Genomic DNA, 15,006 nt, shown 5'->3' on the forward strand with positions numbered 1-15,006 from the left:
AATTATTCAATGTCAAAACCAAAAAGTGTCCGAGCTAGATTATTCGATATCAAAACCAATAATCAAATACAACTTGTTAATTTCTGTAAAACTTCTATAAATTCATTAAGCAAGCTTATACGAAAAACAAGTTCTTTTCGGTTAAGTTTCTTTAAAGGCTTGGCCACACCGGAGGGTATGCGGTAGTGGTACGGGTAGAGGTAACGGTACTTGTATGAAAAAAATTCCAAACTGACATATCAACGGTCAGATGTTGAATTTTTTTCATACAAATATCGTTACCACTACCCGTACCGCTACCGCATACCCTCCGGTGTGGCCAAACCTTAACAATATTTCAACAACTTATTAGAAGTTGTTAAAGAAGTTCGAACTTCTATAAGCAATTAAATTCTGAAGCAAGCTGTTTAAAAAGTAGAACCTGCGAGATTTCAATTTAAAGAAGCTTTTGTGTTAATTGGGGTGAAAACAGGCTATACAATAATTCGACATTATTTTTCCGAAACCAAAGGAACACCGCTTTAAATTTCTATGGAAGCATCTAAATGCATGAACATGAACTACTCTATGAAATTGCTATATGGCAGCATTTTACAAATATTTTGACATTTCAAAAACTGTCAAAAATATAGAAGTACATTTTTGTTTTGGTTTCAATTTTCACGTTATAAAATTCTTATTTTTACTGTTATTTTAACCAATAAATAAAATTATGGAAGAAAAATCCGCAACAAAAACTAACAACAATTGGGTACGACTTCAGTCGAAAAGCCGCCCCAATCATCATTATATGTTTAACAAACATACAGGTGAAACTCGTTGGTGCACAGAAGAATCTTCATCGCAGGACAAAACACCAAATATTTCAGGTTAGAAAAAACAATTTATTTTTATTTACTTTTATTTATTATATTTTACAAATTTACCATAATTAATTAGTTAGTAAACGGATAATGAAAACTCCCGCCCAAGATCGTCTGAAACGTTTACAAAAAAATTTAGAAAAAACTGCAAAACACAAAGATAATAATAATAAAAATAAAAAATTAAATTTATGTGAACAACAAATTGTTGAAGAGTTGAAAAATTCTTCCACAATAAACAAGAAACAATCAGGAGTTTCAGTTCAAAAAGAAACTCCAAATTCGACTAAAAACGCAACCAAAGTCACTGAAACGACCAAACATGAAAGCGTTTCTAAACGAATTGAAAAAATTAGAACGCAAAATGACAAAGAACCTTCGAGTTCAAAAAACAAAAGTCAAGTCACTGAAGTGAAGAATCATAAAAGTATTGCCAAACCAATCGAAATCATTAAAGCGCCAAAACTCGTGACAAAAGATGGTTCTGTGGGAGCCAAAGAACAATCGGATAAGAATAAATTCCGAATTCCCAAAAAGCCTCCTACCCAACCAGAAAATACCTCTAAAAAGAAAGCCGAAAAACGAAAACTCAATGAAGAAGTGGGTGCAGCTTCTAGCCCCAATTTGACAAAGCAGCCTTCAAACCAAACTTTGCCAGATCTTAAAAAAGAAACAACAAATGTTAGTAATCCTAAGAAAATTCGAAAATCCAATGAATTCAAAGTAAGTATAGAAAAAACTTCTTCAGAATCAAAAAACAATGTCCAATGTGACATTAATGATAATGAGCAACCTTCCAAAAACTCAAAGCCGACTTTAATGTCAACGATAAAAGATTATTGCTCTAATTTGTTTCATAAAGTTGTTCCTACAAACAAAGTTGTTCCCAAAAACAACACAGTCTTAGAGAGAAAACCTTCAAATCTTTCACAATATTCAAAACCGTCTTTCAAAAGCAAACCGCAACCTGAAAAGAAAGGTTCCTCGCAGGACTTGCGACTTCTCTTTTCAGCCAATGACAGATTGAATCGTTTAAGAAAATCTTTACAAGAACAACAGAAAGACTCTAATCAGAATCAAAGTGTCGTATCTTCCTCTAATTCGTTTGATTCTAGTTTAAACACTTTTAATGAATGTAGTCCAAATACATCGGTTTTGGAATGTGATGAGTCAATGGATTGGCAACCAATTGAAGATGCTTCTCCTTTATCTTCGCCTTCGGTTAATGTGGTAATAATCTTATTCTTTATCTGATTTTTAGATTTTAAATGTTTTTTCTCCTTTTTTTTTTCTTAGACAAGTTCTTCCTTTTTGTCGAATGTTAGCTCAACGAATGTATCTACTTGTAGTGAACACTATGATACTGTTAATGAGAATTTATTTCGTTTGGCAGCAGAGAAAAAGCAGAACCCAGAGAAGAAATGGAAGACAGATTATTTCTATTTTGTTATCGACACAAATGTTTTTTTGGAAAACATAACATTTGTCGATGAATTGATAACAATGAAACTTTGTGGTAAGTGTATATTTATTCAAATATGTATAGCATACGAACTTTTATTTAACCTTAACGCAAATTATTTCAACATTATCACAAATATATTAAAACTTTAAGCAAATGTGTTTCACCTTTTCGAAAATACATACAAAAAAAAATGAATAGCAAATCAATTACCCCCTAAATACAATGTTGTAGCTGTGCTTGTAGCTTGTAGCGCAAGTCGAAGAATTCTCAACTTTTTGCTTAGCTGCCGCCAACTTTTGTTGTTGTTTCCCTTAGTAAAATTTTGACAGTACTACAAGCTTCAGTCACAGCTACATCATTGTATTCAGCCAGTTGAACGGATATAAGAAACACTTGAACTCGCTTATGACAAACACAACCAAAAACACCGTGTCTTTTCCATATACCTATTTAACTTCAAAAGTAATCGTATATAAGAAACTCGCATTTAAGACGCATTTAAGTTATAAGAAACTTCCTTTTACGTACCAATATCAATTTTTAGAATAAAAAAGAACTATAAAAAATTTGATTCATCGAACAAACCTTTTTCAAATTTTTTTTTAAATAATATGTAACTTATCAATTTAATAGCAAAGATCTATTCCTTTTATCGTTTCATTTTTTTTTTTTTGAAGAAGAAGAATTTATTTAAGTTGTTTTTACATATTTGTTGAAAAAAAGACTTATTCATTCTTTTTTTTTTGTATGTTTCCATACTTATTCATTTTTTGCTATCAATTAAAGTTTTTTATTGTTAAAAAATATTAAATGAAATTGTTTTTGTATAATTAGGTACGTGGATTTATAGTGTTTGTTTAAATCTTTGGCACCAGGTAAAAAGGGGTTAAGTCAGAAAAAATAATTTTGCGAAAATTGAAATTGAAGTTTCAATTTATGCTTATTAATCCAGATATAATTAATTCAAAAAAGTAACCACATTATCTAGAAAGTCTTTTTTTTAATATCCATTTGCTGTCAATCAGAATATGAAAGTTCTTAAAAAAAGTTGACTTGACCTGTTAAAATAAACTCTGTAGGTAATAAGGAAGTCCTTATTTAAGAAGTTAAGAAAAATCTATGTTTACATTGATAACCAAGTTGATTAAAAAAGCTGGAAATACCAATGTGATTAATTACGAAATGTGAGGATTCTTTTTGGACTAGTATAGTACCGTAGAAACATAGATATTCTTTTTCGATCTCCTTTTTGACTTATTTTAAAATAAAAATTAATTTAAATACAAAGGAGTTAAGTCAACTTACACCCTTAACACACAATTTTAAAAAACTTTCTGCCTTAAATCCTTTGGCCCGAATTATTTCTTAAGGAAGGAGCTACGCTAGACCTATGGCGATAGGACCACACAATATAGAAAAAAAAAACTGACTGAAGTCCAATAGCAATCCGAAAATCGATTTTTTTTACCTAACCCATTTGTACCCGACAGCAAAGAAATATTTCAGGATTTTTATACATCAGATATATCATGAATTTTATATAAGAATTTTTTTTTTCTTATATCCGTGTTTAATATATAAGAAACTTTCTTTCTTATATCCGAAGTTTTTATATAAGAAAAACTCGGATATAAGAAACTAGTTTCAGGGATTTTCAGACTTTCTCATATTCGTATTGCACTGTATAATTTAACTAAAGCAAACTATTTAAACTTTTAGCAAATCTATTCAACCAAAACACAAATTTATTAAATCTTTGCAATGGAAAATAACATGACTGTGGAATAATTAGAAACACGTCGCTTACAAAATTAATGCAATCGATTGGGGCTATTTTTTCCAAACTTTCTTCAAGCAAGTAATTGTCCTTATTAAATCCACTTGGAACTTGTCGTTCATGTATGTATTTTAATTTTAGAAAATATATCTTTCTTAAGAAGATATGCTTTCAGCTTAAGAGCACCGAAAAGTTTGTCATTTTCAGTTTTTTCTTCATAACCTTTACAGTAATTAATAACATTAAAAACACATTTTGTGGCGCTTTAACTCTAAAAGTATAACTCCTAAACGAAAATGATTAGGTTTAACTAATTTGCGCTTAGGTTAAATAAAAGTGGAAATGCTATGTATATGTGCGTTCGTTTCAATAGACTAATTAATTAAACTTTCAGATACTGCAGGTACTGTAATATATGTACCTTATTGCGTACTTCAAGAATTGGATAAATTAAAAGTACGTTCGCCAAGTGAAAGCATTAAAACTCGTTCCGCTCGTGCCATAAAGTTTTTTAATAAAGCTTTTGAAACAAAATCTGAAAATATTCAAGGTAACAAAGAATTTATAAGTAAAAATTGTCACTTTTTTGTTATCTTCTTTTTTTTAAACTTTTTTCTAGCTCAAAGTTCTGGTGATGAAAATAGACATTTAATTAAAGTTAAATCACCAGATGATAGCATTTTAAATTGTTGTTTGCAAGTCAAACAACATATTGATAATGTACTGCTTCTAACTGAGGATATTAATTTAAGAAACAAAGCCATGTGTAGTGATGTATTGGTAGCAACTAAGAGTGATCTTATATCAAAACATGAAAGCCTATTATAGTGGAGTTTACAAAGGCTTTTATATATATTTAAATAGATTATGTTCGTAGGTATTTCTTTAAAATTTTTGAAAAATTATATGAAATTAAGACGACTACGAATAATAGTTTAAGAGCCTACAGCAAATTTTGGGACTGGAGGTATAACCAAAATATTATGAGTACGCATTTTTATAGCCTTTTGCGTTCGAATAACAAATTCATCTTTAAATCGCAGCTTTATATTGTTTTCAGGGGTTTAAAAAATGTAAATTTTCCAAATATTATTCCTAGGCTAAATTAACATTACTTCACAGGAACTGATTCTGAGTTTTTACTAGCCCTAAAGACCCCAATCTTGACGATATGAGATTAATAAAACTCATCATACGCTTTGGAGAATTTTCTGTTTAATTTTTTTTTATTCAAAACGCTCCCAAAATAGAGCCGATGCGGTTAATTAAAAAAGCTTATATTCTGAGTACTATTTGTCGCATTGTCAAGGTTGAGACCTTCAAGCTTAGGGAAAATGACATCAGTATCAAACCCTATATATTCAAAATGTTAAATAGTGAGTGTGAATTTACACTTCTCACATTAATTGGAAAAGTCGCATTGTTTATAAATCCGCGAATTAAAGCTGCCAGAATTCGATGAATTCGTTGTTAGAACGCATAAGGCTATACAACTTCAAACTCACAATTTGGTTATACCTCCACTTCTAAAATTTGCTGTGAGCTCTTGGTATAAAAGTACGAAGGGAGAATAATATAAAAAGCCAACGGTAGGAGTGGAGGAATAACCAAAAGTGATTAAGTAGTTTTTGAGATTTTAAATAACGCGAATTTTCAAATTAATGTGATTATACTAAATTCACATGCAGTCCTATTCTGACCCAAAACTCCCGTCAAAATGTCTTCTAGAAAAAAGGCGTCTTTTATTAATTTAGCTATTCTGGAAATTTGACGATCGTTAGCCCTTCTCCTGAACACATTTCTCCTGAACACATTTCCCCGGGAGTTTCCATTAAAAATAGGGCTGATTATTTGAAATTCTAAATATAATAATATCGTCGCCTTACTGCATTAATCACGTGACTACAATTTCTTAAAATATTTTTTTGTTGCTAAACAATCTGCTTTGCAGATACGCAGAAAGAGAAAAATCAATATTCATATAAGCTTTTTCAACTAACCATAGAGTTAGTAAAGTTTTCAATTCAAGAATTGATAAAGAAAAGCCTTTAAAAAATAGTCGTTTAAAAAGCTCATCTGAGTTATTCTTCAATTTTTGTTCCGTGCGCTTGATTGTGAAAGAAAAAAAAATGTATAATTGTAAACGAAAATACGATTTTTAAGCTGTACTCAACTCGTCTGAAATTCTTGTATAAATTTTAGAACTAAAATTTATCTTGATCTGCATAAGCCTGTTCACAATTATTGGGAAACCTGCGTTATCATATAAAGCCTTGTATGAGATGCGATTTTTGAATTGAATTGAATCGGGTAGCATAAAACTATACATTTTGGTTATACCTCCTTGCAATTTTTTTGTGGCCTGTAAAGTATTTAGTACCTCTTCGAATGTAAATTTGAAAAAACTTATGTAAATAGTTAGTTGAATGAGAATTTAACAAGATGGAGTGAAATCTAATGAAAAGGATTGTGTAGATAAATTAAAAAAACTGAATTTTTTATTATGATGTTAAATATAGTTGTTGAAATAATTGATATTTACAAGAACGACAAGGCCTTTTTTCTATTTATCAAAAATAAAAAATACTGAAACAAAAGGTCCATAACGTTAAAAAAAAAGCAAAAAGCGCATTGCGACTGCTATCGGATAAACAAAAGTATAACTAAAACAATACCTTAGTAACCTTCACAGGAAGTGAGGACAAAAACCAAGATATCGATCTGAAAACCAATTTCCCAAAAGATCTCAAATATTCTGCATAGACTTAACAACTCAATCATGAAAATCGCCGAAAGTTCAAAACGAATGATGAACAACACGTATACACTTGAAACTCATTGATCCAATTACGCAAAAGGAAGACCTTTATGAGATAAAACATCCTTCCAACAATGCGGGATAAACTGGAAAACAGCAGTTCGGGAAAATGTGGATAGTAAGATGCAGATTTGCGGTCAAAAAAAGTCTAATCTACCTTTGGACAATCCAAAGACTTAAGTCCAGCAACACAACTCAGAAAAAAATTCAAACTTTCGATTCGAACAGCCTGCCATAGCTTACACTATATTATGATGCCATCAGTTCCCATCAGAGACGCTTTAGAACGAATTTAACTATCACTTATTCAGAAGCATGGAATTTTGTTCGTGAAAGACACCTATCGTGGCGTATAAGAAAGAAAAAAGGTGAGTTGTATAAACTCTTACTGAAACACGAACTTTGTTGTTAGAGTTTTTCATTTGTATTTTTGTACACAAGGTTTTTACTTGCTCTATAGGGCAAGTATTGGTTTCGTGTAGAAAAAAAAATTCGAGGTTTTAATCAAAACCGACATTACGATGATGGAGAAGATAAAAAAAGTGGTTTTCATCATGCCGTCCGTCGGTCTGTGCGTATGTGCGTATGTGCGTATGTGCGTCCATCTGTACATCGAGCTAGGGCCTAAACGGATGGACGGATTTGCTTGAAACTTGGTACACATGATTTTTACGTAATTCCCTAGACCCGTTTTTTTTATTTTTCTAATATCTCCTTTTAAACGCATATCTCCCATATAAAGTTTTCGAGGTATTGCAAATTTCTCGAAAACGGCTCTAACGATTTTGATTAAATTTGGTGTAGTTAATACTCCCATTGATTCTTACAAAACTGCGTTTTTAGTTTTTCTCAAAAAATGCGGAGAACGGAAATATGGCGTTGCCGTTTTTCAAAAATTAACATATTTTTTAAGTTCATATATTTCATCAAAGCATAAGTTATGTCGTTTTCGATTGGTTTCACTCAAGGATTCACTCATTCTGAAATCCAATAAAACAGTTTGAATTGCTTACACTCAATTCTGAAAGTTTTTATCAGTGTTAGTGAATAATCAAAAAAAATAGTTTTAATTTTGTACGAGAAAATTTTGTTTGACATTTATTTTCTATGTATAAGTAATTTTGAGTCGATTCTGATTTGAAATCGAGAAGAGAATTTTTCTTCTGAGAAGCGTTCTAGCTGTCATGTTTTTGTGAATAAAACGCTTTCAGAAGGCTTCTGAATGCTTCCGAACGCTTCCGGACGGCCAATCGAAAACGACATTAATTTTATTCAAAATTTACAGACATAATTTTGAAGTGTCAAAAATAAAAAAAAAATTAAAAAAGTTTTTGAAAAAAATTTTTGTTTAAAGTTTTTGAAAAAAAAAATTTAATTTTAATTTTTATAACTTGCAATTTTTTTATTTTTTTTCTCGCCACTAAACAAAATCTTAAATTTCCAATAACTATTTAAGATAACGATACTTTGAACTACAAGAGCAAGTACGTGCGATCCCAGTCGTGCATTTTATTTTCTTTTCTAAAAGCGTTTTTTTTTTTAACTTCAGAGATCAAATTTCAAATATCGTCGGGGCAGGGTTCCCAGGTTTTCAAAATAAAAATCGCCTTTTTTTAACACCAAAACGTTTATTTTTCCCCTTTTTCGTAAAACAAAACCCCTTTTTTCCAGAAAAAAAATGTTTATTTTTTTTAAATTTTTTTATTTAAATATGTTTTTACATATTAATTTTGTATTTAATTTATTCATAAAAATAAAAACTTTATAATGGACATATACAGCTGTGTTCAAAATAATAGTAGTGCCTGCATCAAAATAACATTTTTTATAATTACGGTGCTTCTACGGTTAAAAATTTAGTTTCTTTGATGTCAAAGTTTGTAACGGTCAATTACTAATAAATGTATCATAGTTTTAAAATGAAAAAGAAGGTTCCAAATAATTTTTCATTGACTTTTGGTTGTTCTTTCTAATTTGACCTGCTCAAAATAATAGTAGTTAAAGTTATTTTTGAAGAATTTAAAAGCGGTTTATAACATAGAATATTTATTTTTGGTTTAAAAGTAAGTACTCATATAATAGGAACAATTTTTCAACAAAAAACGATTTGTTTCGGTTTTAATCTATTTAAAGTTCGAAGTGCAAAACACTGCAGTTCGGATAGCGGAAACTTTTACGAAAGCTGCTTGAAGAAGGGAAAACCTACTTGGAAATTCAAGGTTTTATGAGGATGCTCCCCTGCAATGGTAGCCAATGCAATAAACTCAACGAAAAACCCCAAACGCGCGGTAGAAAAAGAAAAAAGACCGTCGTAGATGACAGGCGTACTGTCCAGATGAGCAAAGCTGAGCCTTCAGCATCGTCGTTTCGAATCCAGAAGGCTTTAAGCCTGGATTGCAGTGCAGTGAACATTCGGAGGCGACTGTTAGAGACTAATTTGTACGCTTGAAGTCCACGAAAAGTTCTCTTTGGTGGTACTGGATCTCCAGAATACGTCCGACGTCCACCCAATACGGAATATGTTCCAAAGTATACGACGGAAAAAGTTAAACATGGAGGGTCGAAAATTTTAGTATTTTAACATATTTCTTTGTTAACAGCGGTACTTTATGTGAACTTCAAGCGTACAAATTAGTCTCTAACAGTCGCCTCCGAATGTTCACTGCACTGCAATCCAGGCTTAAAGCCTTCTGGATTTGAAACGACGATGCAGAAGGCTCAACTTTGCTCATCTGGACAATACGCCTGTCATCTACGACGGTCTTTTTTCTTTTTCTACCGCACGTTTCGGGTTTTTCGTTGAGTTTATTGCATTGGCTACCATTGTAGGGGAGCATCCTTATATAACCTTGAATTTCCAAGTAGGTTTTCCCTTCTTCAAGCAGCTTTCGTAAAAGTTTCCGTTATCCGAACTGCAGTGTTTTGCTCTTCGAACTTTAAATAGATTAAAACCGAAACAAATCGTTTTTTGTTGAAAAATTGTTCATATTATATGAGTACTTACTTTTAAACCAAAAATAAATATTCTATATTATAAACCGCTTTTAAATTCTTCAAAAATAACTTTAACTACTATTATTTTGAACAGGTCAAATTAGAAAGAACAACCAAAAGTCAATGAAAAATTATTTGGAACCTTCTTTTTCATTTTGAAACTATGATACATTTATCAGTAATTGACCGTTACAAACTTTGACATCAAAGAAACTAAATTTTTAACCGTAGAAGCACCGTAATTATAAAAAATGTTTTTTTGATGCAGCCACTACTATTATTTTGAACACAACTGTAAGTAAATAAAAAAAAATTAACAAAAATGAAGCTCAAAATACATACATAACATTTCATTTTCAAACTATAAACAGTCAAAATAAAATTTATGAAGTATGGAACTACTTCATAAATTTTATTTTGAGGGTAAATCTAAAATATCAGTGCTAATTTAATAAAAAATGGATATTATTTTCTATATTTAATGTATTTTTGTAAATCATAGAGTATTTATTGGGGATTGGAAAAGTTGAAATGCGCTACCGGTGGTCAACATTTGCAACTAAATAAACAGGACGGAAGGAACTAGCGCCACCTTGTTGTGGGAAATGACAACACACGTCCAGCTGTCAAGTCATCTGACATTTTTTTGTAAACAAAACATTTTTCTTTCGCATCTCATTGGTTTCGTTTTTCGTTCGCGATTTTATTGAGCAAAAATTAATTTTAAAAATTTACATACATAAAAAGTAACATAAATAGGACAAAAATTAAGAAAAAGGTGTTCAAACAAATCAACCTAAGTAGCGTCGTATTATTTACATACATAAATGTGATTCTAAGAAAGTATATTCTGAAGATTGTCCTTGTTACCGTAGCCGATCGTCGTCCATGTTGTGTTTGACACCCTCGAAGTCTTTGTGTAGGTCGCTTGGCAGAAAACAATCACCAAAAGAACAAAAAAAAAGTTGAACACCAAAAAGGACAACAATAAAAAAAATATACATAAGTACCAACGGGTGTCGGCAAGCCACAAAAACAACAACAGACCAGAACAAGAACAGAAGCAAGATCAACATTACATTCTGCTCAACAATAAAACCAATCCCATGGATCTCGTTCACAGCAGCAGTTGCATTACCAGCAACAGGATCAGCAGAGGAATTATCTGAGAATTGACTGAGAAGACCCCGTTTCGTCGGCTTGCAAACAGATGTTCTTGATCTGCATAGCAGAATGTTGGCATCAAGTGCGTTCGAACAAAGTTGACCAAATCAAATCCATTGGTGTTTCTTTACTGATTTTGGGAATGAAGAGACTGGGTCACTCATTTACACATTTTTGAAAAAAAAAGTTCCTGAAGCTGGCTGCGCAAGCAACTGGAAACGCAAAAGACAATCAAATAAATTTAAAAGTTGTTCTCTGTGAAACATTCTCAGGAAGATATCCATTTAAACCCATTGGTGTTGCATCAAATCTGTGATGACACACTGCCACTGTATCCAGTAGATGGGTTAGTTATTCTTTTTTATATTTGAACATAAAATTCCGCTAAATAGTTGTTTTTGATTCAATAAATTGAAATTTTTTTGGAAAGGAAGCAAAATGTGACTTATACCACTTTCAAATATAACGACTAATATAACTGACGCCAGTGAAGTTTTCTCGCAAGTCTCAGTTGGAATATGATCAGGTTTTTACTGTATTTTTTGTTACTTAATGAAAATTCTTCTAATCAGTTTCAATTATTTTTCTCTAGAAACTTATTCAACAACATATCGAGTTCAAATTCAAGAAACACCAGAATAAGGTTACCCGAGCTGATATTCAGACTTCGAATATTTTTATCGCCTACATAATTTATACACGGAGAAAAAATAAGGTATGAACCACCTTATTTCTGGTAAATTTAACTTTAATGTAAAGTTTAAATAGGGATGACTCCCCAATAAAATGGAATTTACCTTACTTTTCTAGTAAATTTATAGCTTATGATTAACTTTACAGTAAAGCCTTTTTTTGTATGAATTTTTAATAGAAATTACTAGAAAGTTAGGTATATATTTAACCTTACTATAAGGCTGAAAATACTGATTTTTAAAGTAAATTGAACTTCTCTATGGAAGGTATATAATTTAGTTACAGATTGGATCAAATAGAGTAAATTTCATTTTTATTGATGACATGCACTTATCTTACAAAAATTAAAATAAAAAAGTTGATTTTTGTAATTATTGAAAAGCATAACTAGGTAACACGTACTTAATCCTCAAAGCTATTTAGAAGTAAGTAACGTATGACCCTGTTATATTTTTCAATAATTACAAAAATCACCTTTTTTTATTTTAATTAATTTTTGTAAGATAAATGCATACAATTTTATTTAGACAAATATCATCAACAAAAATTAAATTGACTTTATTTGATCCAATTGTTTGCGAATTCTTTATGAATTAATGTAATTATCCCGCACTCGTCACCTAAAAGCTTTGACAAAAAATAAAAATTAAACACAAATGGAGAACAAATGGCGCACTTTTCAATGACAGCTTTAAGAGTTTTTTCTGTGTATCGAGGGCACTGATCTCTATTGGGGAAAATTCCTAGAATTCAGTATTATTATTACTTTAGTGTAAGGTAAAACTTATTCAAAGAATAGTTAAATTTGTAAAATATGTTTTACTAGAATCTTAAAGTGAAAAGATTCATACACTTTTTTGGTTGAAGGTATATTTGACTCTACGTAAAGAAAATATTGCTACTCGTAAGGTATATACTACTATAATTTGTTCACCATAATTTTCTTGTAAAAATTACTTTACTGATCCAAGAAATGTTCAATACGTAAGGTAAATTTTACTCAAAATCTAGGGCTTTTTACTTTAATTACCTTACTAGTCATATGGAGTATAAAATACTACATTCATTTTTCTCCGTGTAGACATTTTGTGTGCAAAAAAAACACAATTTCAATTCTTATAATTATTCAATAAATTTACTCGAAAATCTGTTCAAATAAAAATCAAATTAAATGTATTCACAATTAATTTTATGTATATTTTAATAATTAAAAACTGAATCACCGTAACAATAAAGAACTTAAACTATACAATTTGAAAGTTTTCCTCTAATATATCTATGTATAATTCCAAAGAACCAAAAGTTCGATCTACAACGGATTCCAATGAAAAAAAATCGCTACTTTTTAAATTTTAGATATCAAAACAGTATGAATTTGTCAAATCAGATGACTTCTAACGCTGTTTCACCAACAGCTGTCGTTGCAAAGACGATACCTTCAATTTCCATTCCATTGAATCAATCAGTAGTAGGTATATGAAACGGACATGGTAATTCGAACACCGAGGTCACCAAGAACATGATCTCCGTGACCCTGCTGGATTATCGCCTTGTTTTACAGTCACCATTTGATTGCTGTCTCCAATAATTTGAAGTGTCGCTCCATCTAAAGGCTTGGCCACACCGGAGGGTATGCGGTATAGCGGTAACGATATTTGTACTAAAAAAATTCCACACCTGAACGTTGATGTGTCAGTTTGGAATTTTTTTCATACAAGTACCCTCACCGCTACCCGTACCGCTACCGCATACCCTCCGGTGTGGCCAAGCCTTAAGGCCATTTTGCTGGTCTGCAATACTCCAACACTCTCCAAGAGCTGTTGAATCTGTTTGTAGTCTTGCACAAGAAATTTTTGTTGCTGTTGATGTTGTTTGGCACTATATTGATAGAAAAAAATAATTTTAAAGTGAATATGTTAACGAGTAAAGGCTTGGCCACACCGGAGGGTATGCGGTAGCGGTACGGGTAGCGGTAACGATATTTGTATGAAAAAAATTCAACATCTGAACGTTGATATGTCAGTTTGGAATTTTTTTCATACAAGTACCGTTACCTCTACCCGTACCGCTACCGCATACCCTCCGGTGTGGCCAAGCCTTAAGGCTTGGCCACACCGAAGGGTACGCGGTAGCGGTACGGGTAGCGGCAACGATATTTGTATTAAAAAAATTCCACACCCGAACGTTGATGTGTCAGTTTGGAATTTTTTCCATACAAGTACCCGTACCGTTACCCGTACCTCTACCGCGTACCCTCCGGTGTGGCCAAGCCTTTAAAGTTAAAAGCGAAACTCACCTAATACCTGCTTCAGCAGAACCTGGTTGCGGAATCTGGTTTGGTTCTCCTTACTTGTGATTAACAGATTATCACCTCCTGCTCCATCTCATCCTCCACAAGAACCTGGTCCTTTGCCTCCTGCATCATTGCCAGACTTATCGGAATGCATATTTTCAAAAAGCTCTCAATAGGTGTGTTTTTTATTACAACCGGTCTTAACTGGACAAAAAAAACGCAGTCTGGGCTAAGCAATTTACATGTTAAATACAACAACACCTTAGCCCCTTGGGCTTAGTTGTTTAGCCCGGAGATTTCTCTGGGCTTAACTTTTTGAAGAGTTTTAAATCTGTGCTACCAAATTAATTTTTTCATAAATTGTTTAGAATTTGTTTAAAAACGTGAAAACTCACGTTTGGAAGGACAAAATGTATTAAAATAGTTTTGCTAGCATACATTTTTGTATCTCTTTGTAAAACATACATGAAAAATACAAGAAAATGACGAAAGCGAAAAATATGACAACTCTAAATTTTTGTTGTGTGTGCTGTTTTCGGAACATTCAATATAAAGTGCTGCCAAGATTTCAGGTTAAGCCCCGAGGCGTTTTTTTTGTCCAGTTAAGACCGGTGGTAATAAAAAACACACCTAATGTCTGTTTCAAATATTGATGCTGTGTTGTTTGAATTACAGCTTATTACCATGCCGCTGGATTCACTTGTATCCTTGACTTCGCCACGAATCAAGTTCCGGGTTGCACTCGTCGATGATACGGACGATGTTGTGCTTACACCCGCGCTTGAAACAATTGATTTAGAGACGCTGAAGAGGTGGTTTTTTTTTGTGTTTGCGACTAATGTTTTGTTTTGGTTGTTGTCACATCAAGGTACACAAAATAATATTATTTATGATCATGTGTACAGTGAGTTGTGAGTTGTATTAGTTCTCTTGGGTGAA

The 15,006-nt window shown here is 31.9% G+C and overlaps 1 protein-coding gene across 1 annotated transcript; it reads left to right on the forward strand.

The window, feature by feature from the left end:
* The first annotated feature begins 631 nt into the window (after window positions 1-631).
* Window positions 632-5,909, forward strand: LOC129911461 (transcriptional protein SWT1). Its single transcript, XM_055989272.1, has 5 exons — window positions 632-869; window positions 940-2,093; window positions 2,160-2,379; window positions 4,500-4,655; window positions 4,725-5,909. The coding sequence occupies exons 1-5, from the start codon at window positions 713-715 to the stop codon at window positions 4,931-4,933; spliced, it is 1,896 nt and encodes a 631-aa protein (XP_055845247.1). The 5' UTR covers window positions 632-712; the 3' UTR covers window positions 4,934-5,909.
* The last annotated feature ends 9,097 nt before the right edge of the window (window positions 5,910-15,006 follow it).

This window comes from Episyrphus balteatus, chromosome 2 (genome assembly GCF_945859705.1).
Source record: "Episyrphus balteatus chromosome 2, idEpiBalt1.1, whole genome shotgun sequence".
NCBI classification, from domain to species: domain Eukaryota; kingdom Metazoa; phylum Arthropoda; class Insecta; order Diptera; family Syrphidae; genus Episyrphus; species Episyrphus balteatus.